We start from the raw sequence: 7,025 nt of genomic DNA, 5'->3' as shown, positions 1-7,025 counted from the left end.
TTGCTACAGGATAAACCCCATTCAGCTTTCTAATAAATAAGCACCAAAGCTACTTGTATACATTCAAGCATTCATTCCTATGGCAACAGATTAAGTTTGGACCTATTCTTAGCTCTGCAGCATCACAGGAAATACTCCGTTGCAAGTTGTGCAAAACAAATAAGCTATCTTCCCTTCCCCCCACCCCCTTCACACCTGGTATTACTGAAATCTCTCTCTCTCTTTTTTAAAGTTTGACGAATTGAAGACCAATTCAACTAGATGCAGCATCCTTCACAGCAGCATGAACAATCTTTACAGCCAGCAAGCCGGTTCTTTCGTTACCCTCGAACGAAACAGGAGATTGTACAAGGTATAATAAATACATAAATGACTAATAAGGCTAAGGCACCAATATCACGCACGCTTTTCCCACTGCATAAATACTGTGGAGGCCATTAGGCTTTATCCAGATGCATAAAACATTTTTTATGGCATTTAATAATAGATGTGAGTGAGATATATTGAAATATATCCCAACCTTATCCTCTTGCTGCTATTAGGGCACGCTTCCCTCTCCCGGATATCATTTTATAAGAATGCCAGAGAAACGCTGGACATACATGTCCCGCCCCCCCCCCCCAAAATCCTCCTGATAAAATCCAGAATCACTTTGATGAGGTTTTAATTGATCCTGGCTCATTAAGTTGAACACTTTAGTTTTAATCCTAGTTCTCTTTGAGGAAAAGAGTCCAAGAAACCTAAAAGATTACAGATTGTCGAAACCACATAAAGGTCCCCCCCCCTTTACTGGCCATTGATCATCTAAAAAAATAATCAGTGTTATTGGCAAAAATTATCTGGTATGTGAGGATGGGGGAAAAGATCCTTCTTCATTCCTTTTATGAGTAAAAAGGATCGGTCAAAAATGGTCAGGTCATGAGAAGTTTGTAGCCTGTTCTTAGTATAGTTAGGGTGTAAAAGGAAAGGGTAGGAGTCCTGCGGTTCCCAGAAGGAAGGGCATGCAGAAGGAATCCCCACTGTGATTTATTAGTACAGTGTGTCTTTCATCCCGGGTCCAGCATTTCTTAGCGGAAAGCATAGGAAAGCAGGAAAACTGCCAAGGTGAATGTGCACCTTGATAAGATTGGTACCAGCAGGAAGGGGGTTTTTTGGTTTGTTTTTGTAGAAAAAGCCCAGCAGGAACTTATTTGCATATTAGGCCACACCCCCTGACATCACCATTGTTTCACACAGGGCTTTTTCTGTAGAAGAAGCCCAGCAGGAACTCATTTGCATATTAGGCCACATCTCCTGACACCAAGCCAGCTGGAACTGTGTTCCTGCTCAAAAAAAGCCTCAGGGTACCAGTGCTAGGTTTGTTAAAAACAAAACAGTCTGAAGTATCAGGTAACTGGTAGCCCCTTTTTGCTCTGTTCTGGCCTCATCCTGTCTTTTTCATCGAAACTCCTCACCCGATCATAGTATCCTTGCTAGGCCTGAAAAGCCATTTTGTTGGGCGCCCCTAGAAAGGGAGGGGTTTCTGAAGCAGGGTTATTTTTTTTTTAAATGTGGAATACATTGCCATCCTTAACAGGTCTACTCAGAACCCTACTCAGATCTCTCCAATGGGGCTTACTCCCAGGAAAATGTTTTTTCCCCCTCCAACAACATCATTTTGCATTGGGTGAGGTGTTTAGTAGTGTTTTGCTCCACCCCCCCTTTTTAAATGGGCCAAACTCTGCTTTAAGGGGGAGGGACTGAGTGAAAGAAAAAAATGGTGATGGTTCTCTTTAAGCGGGCATCCTTTGTACAAAGCAGCAGGTATTATTATTATTATTATTACTACTACTACCAAAAAGTTATACAGACAATATAATAGCAAGACCAGTTGAGGAAGTCTCCATCCCCCTCAGTGTTCTCCCTGTATCATTCTACAGCGCAGATCCTGCAGTTTGGTTCTTGATGTGCAGTCGCTGCCAATACTCCCCTCTAAGCTGTCAAATCTTGTGAACAAAAATTGTACTTCATGAGCTACTGGCCTGAAAGTTGTGAGCTACTGCATATTACTGCAGCCTTCTATAAGCAAGCTTGTTCTGGGGCCCTTTTATCCCGAGCGAAGACAAAGACGTGTGAGCCGGAGGATTTAAAAGACAACAACTGTGAGCCAGCTCACACTCAGCTTAGAGGGAACGCTGCTCCCTTTCTAACTCAGCTTAGAGGGAACGCTGCTCCCTTTCTCTCGGTGCGTTTATTTTTAACCCCCAGCGCGCCAAAAAAAAGTAGCATTTTCTTTTTTTTATTTTTTAAAGAACCCGCATCCCCATCCTTGGCGCCGGGGAAGGGGGGGGGGCGTCCCACTGTTTCCGCCTTCCTCTCGAAAGAGGGTTCTCCGCCTGCAGAAAGCCACCAGCGACATGACTTAAAAGCTTCCCCCCCCCCTCCACCAGGAGGCTGCAGCTGATTCGCGGCGGGGGCTGCAGGCCGCCGGGCCATGTATTCCCTTGCTTTAAGGAGCCGGGGAAATCAGCAGAGAAGGCCATCGGGGTAGAAGCCGGACGGCGGCAGCGACCAGAGGAATTTATTTCCCAAGCCTCCCCTCCCATGGGGGGGGGGGGGAGCCAGGAAACTCCCCCGCCGCTAATTAGCTGCCTCCCCCCCCCTCCAATCCTCCGCCTCCCTCTCAGCTGCCGGAGCCCCAATCGCCACCAGCCGGCCCGCCCGGGGCTCTGTCAATCACCGCCTCGCGAAGGCGGCGCTACCGCAATAGAGGCCCCGCTCCTTTCCCCGCATTCGCCGAGCGCCAGCTCCAAAGGCCGTTTCCCCGCCCACCTCCCCCTGCCTGGTCTATCTGCAGTGAGCAGCCCGGGCTGCAGAGGCGAGCGGTAGCGTCCCCGGGACGAGGGGTGGGGGCGGGGAGGCCTTCACTGCTGCAATTCAAGCCAAAAAAAAAAGGATGGGGGGGGGGAGGGGAAGCGCCGCCAGCCCTGCCTGAAATTGACACGGTTGAAGAAGCAAAGAGACGCTCTGATGGGGAGAGAAGCCAAAAACCCGGGGGGTTCTCCACCCCCGCCGAGCGAAGTGACTCTGGGGAAGAAATGCCGGAGGACCCAAGCTTTGAAAACAGTTTCACTTTAATACTGAAAAAATATGCCATATTATAAAATCCTCGAATAGAATGACTGAAGTCTCGCTTGCTTACCCCCTCCCCACCCCCCACCCCCATCCCGCCCTCCCCAAAGCTCGGATTTCCTCCAGTGGTTTGCTTTTTTAAAGCGTGTGATGTTCAAAAGCACACCAAAAAGAAAAAAGAAAGAAAGAAAATAATTGTTTGAGCAGCTTCAGCACTCGAGTGGCGTTAAAGAAATGCCAAACTGCTCCGAATTATTATTATTATTATCTTTTTTTTTAAGCCTCCAATCTTTTAACACTTTGAAAACGCCAAGGGTATATTAAAAGGGGGGAAAAAAACATTCAGATGGAAAAGCATTTTTTGGAGATATCCTCTTCCAAAGGAAACTCAACATAACCAGAAGCAAACTGACCCCCACCCCGCTTCCCTCCCCTCCCCTCCCCTCCCCCAACAGAGAGAAAACTCGCCCGACAAACTAAGTAACCCCCCTCCCTCTACCCCGAAACGCAAAAACCTGAACCCATGAGACTATAGCCATGCAAACAGGTCTTAAATAAAAAAAAATCTTTACATTTGTTGTTGTGTTCTGTTGGTTTGTCCCTCGCTTGTTTCACAGTTAAAAGGACGATCTCTACTACTGCCTATCAATCACACAAAAATAATGGCGAAATGGCACTTTTTTTTTATTCTTAGTATACTGTATTTTTTTTTTTTTTTGTATATAGAAAGTTTGATACGATGGAACTTATCAGGTAAGAGGAAGGACGAGGTGAACTGGACGCTGCTTCCATTGGGGGGGCCGGAGCGTCCCTGCTGTGGTTTGTATCCATGCGAGCCATGCAGCAACTTGGGATGGTTCGTTTTCGTGTGGTGGGGGGGAGGGTGGGGGGGCGGGGAGGGCAGGGGAGGGTCGTCTGGAATCAGAGTCGTTTATTTACATTACATTCATGCCTTCGTGCAACTTGGACGTTCTCGCTCGGGTGACCGCTAGGGGGCGACCCCGCACACAGAGCCACATAAATCCACAACGGTCTTGGGGTCCCCCCATCTTGCAAGAGTGAATTTCTTTTTCTTTCTTTTTTTTTTTTTGGGTCCGGCCCCTCAAGCTGAGCCATCCCAGACTCTCAGTCCTTGATTCTTTTTGCCCCCTCCCCCCAAGAGCTGGGCGCAGTTGCGCCAAATACAGCTTCAAAGGGTTTTTTGGGGGGGGGAGGTGGGGGCTAGAGGGGAAACCAAATTAAATTAAATTAAGAGCAAGCCTCTCCTCCCTCTCGGTTTGGGTGAGCAGCAGGTAGGTGCGTTTCACCAGAAGGTAGCTTGAAGAGGGCCCAGCTCCCATTCCTGGTCGTGGTCCATTCCCACCAGCGGAGGAGACAACAATGTACAGGAGATTAAGAAACGGGAGCTGGAACCATCGAAGGGAAGTGGCGGCTGCGAACTGCTGGAGTGGAACTGATTGCCCATCCGTGATTGGGTTTTTTTGTAGTTTTCCCCCATTCTGGCGTCTCAGTCTGATATGGAGTGAGAACCACAGTCATAGACCCTGTGGGCTCCGTCTGTATTGTAGGGTCCATTGTGCCAGTAGGAGGAGTCACAGACTGTCTGTAAGGAGTTGATCTCCGAGGCTGAGGAGTTGGCGTCCCTCCTCTTGGAGCGCTTCCTGTTCCTCAGGATGAAGACCAACATGCCCACCACCGTAAAGGCAGAGGTGACGAAGACCAACAAGAGGCCAGGCACCAGCACCGAGATGGAGACCCTGCTGGTCTCTAGGTAGGAGTTGGAATGAGTCCCAGTCTCGGCCAGCCCGGTGCTGTTCTTATGGGTGGAAGTCAAGGTGGGCAGGATTTTGAGCTGAGGGCAAATGGCCTCGTTGGAGAGGGACTCGAAGTCCTCCTTGAAAAACTCTTCGGGCGTCTCGCATCTCAAGTCGCTCATCATCACTTTGGGCCTCAGCATCTCCACCCACTGCTTGAAAGGGACGATGGGGCACTTGCAGTCCCAGGGGTTGTCGTGTAAGTCTATTTGGGTGATGGAGGTGAGCTGGTCCAGCACCCCCGCCACGGGCAGGTAGAGGAAATAGTTGTTGTGGATGCTGAGCTTGGAGAGGGAGACCCCGGCGAAGACGTCTACGGGGAGGGACCTCAGCAGGTTGTTGTTCAAGATGAGGACCCTCAGCTTGGGCATGGCGTTAAAAGTGCCCGGCATGATGAGCTGGATGACGTTAAATTCCATGTTCAGGTACTCGAGGTTCTGCAGGCCGTTGAACTTCTCCCGAGAGAGAATGTCCAAGTAGTTGTTGTCCATGTACAGCCACACCAGCTCCAGGAGGTTCTTGAAGGTGTTGTTCTCCATGGTGGCGATGTTGTTGTTGCCCAAGTCCAACAGGTTGAGCTTCCGGTAATCCACAAAGTGCGACTTCCGGATGGTGTGGATCTTGTTGCCCCTCAAGAAGAGCTCGTGCACGTTGGCGGGCTTGGGCTTCAGCTCCACCAGGCTGCTGACGTTGCCGTCGTTGCAGTTCACCTTGAAGCCTCCCGGGATCTGGTGGCAGGTGCAGGTGGCGGGGCAAGGGGTGCTGCTGGAGGACTTGCCCTTGACGGCCAGGGTCGAGCCGGCGGCGGTGGGTCTGGTCTTGAGCTGCCAGTTGACCGGGATCTTGGTGCCCCCGTGCGGAGCCGAGCCGGGCGTCGCCAGGTCTTCCTTGCCGTGGACCTTGAATGGGGTCGGGATGGGCCCAGGGTCGAAAGTGTCCTCCTCCGCTGGGGGAGCGGCCAGGCTGGAGTCCACGCGGTTCTTCCTACACAGCTCCTGCTCGGTGGTCTCGTTCAGGTCCTTGCCCTGCAGCCGGGTCGGGGCCTCGCAGATCACCCGGCCGATCAAGGCGTTCTTGGGGATGTTCTCCAGCCATTCCTTCAGGGAGAGGAGATCGCACGTGCAGTCCCAAGGGTTGTCCTCCAGCAGGATCTCGGCGATGCCCGGGATCTGCTCCAGGACGTCCTCGTAAGGCAAGGTCTTGAGGCGGTTGCCCCGCAGGTCCAGGTGGGTGATGGGCACGTACTGGAACACGTTGGCCGGCAGGACGCTGATGAGGTTGTCGTTGAGGATGAGCACCTCCAGCTTGTTCAGGTCCCGGAAGGCGCCCGGGTCGATGTCCCTCAGCAGGTTGAAGTCCGCCTGGAGGTACTCCAGGTCGTCCAAGCCCAGGAAGGTCTGCTTGCGGAAGGACTTGATCTTGTTGTTGTTGATGTGCAGCCGCTTCACCAGCTGCAGCCCCAGGAAAGCCCCCGGCACGATCTCGTGCAAGCCGTTGTTCTCCATGTGCAGGCTGACCGCATTGTAAAAGTTCGCAAACTCGTTGGGGAAGAGGCGCGTGAGGGAATTGCCGTGCAGGAACAAATGGTAGAACTGCGAGGTGGGGGCCGAGAAGCGCTGCAGGCTGGTGAAGCCCTTCTTCTCGCAGTCGACGTGCAGGTCGCCCTCGACCTCGGCGCACGAGCAGAGCTTTTCCTTGCAAACGTCCCCCGTAACATTCCCGGCGGCCAAACAAAGAGACGTCTCCAGCAGCAGGATCCAAAGCAGCATCTTTACGCCCCGCGAGTCATCCCCGGACTGGAGCACGCGGAGGAACGGCGGGGCGAATCCCCTCTCCCTCAAGCCGAAGCCCCGGCAAGTCCCTGCCGGGCATGGAAGGTCCGAAGCATCGCCCCCCCAAAAAAGAAAAAAAGGAGGTGGAGGACAGGGGGGGGAGGGGAGATCCCCCCCAACGAAGAGAGAGGACGCGGTGGGGAGGGAGAAAATGAAATTTTGGGGGGGAGAGATCGGAGTGGTGGTGGGGGGGCGCCGTCCGGTTTCCTGTTTCCCCCCCTAGCCTTCTCTGCCCCCGCCGACACTGCAACAGCTCGGACTCCTCGGG

General features: G+C 52.2%; 1 protein-coding gene across 1 annotated transcript; it reads right to left on the bottom strand.

Moving 5' to 3' along the window:
* Positions 1 to 4,604: 4,604 nt before the first annotated feature.
* SLITRK1 (SLIT and NTRK like family member 1) lies at positions 4,605 to 6,811 on the bottom strand. Its single transcript, XM_060233627.1, has one exon. It carries the CDS (start codon positions 6,692 to 6,694, stop codon positions 4,619 to 4,621), a length of 2,076 nt encoding a protein of 691 aa, XP_060089610.1. The 5' UTR covers positions 6,695 to 6,811; the 3' UTR covers positions 4,605 to 4,618.
* Between the last annotated feature and the right edge of the window lie 214 nt (positions 6,812 to 7,025).

Source organism: Heteronotia binoei, chromosome 3 (assembly GCF_032191835.1).
Source record: "Heteronotia binoei isolate CCM8104 ecotype False Entrance Well chromosome 3, APGP_CSIRO_Hbin_v1, whole genome shotgun sequence".
Lineage (NCBI taxonomy): Eukaryota > Metazoa > Chordata > Lepidosauria > Squamata > Gekkonidae > Heteronotia > Heteronotia binoei.
This window is presented reverse-complemented; position numbering and strand designations above follow the sequence as displayed.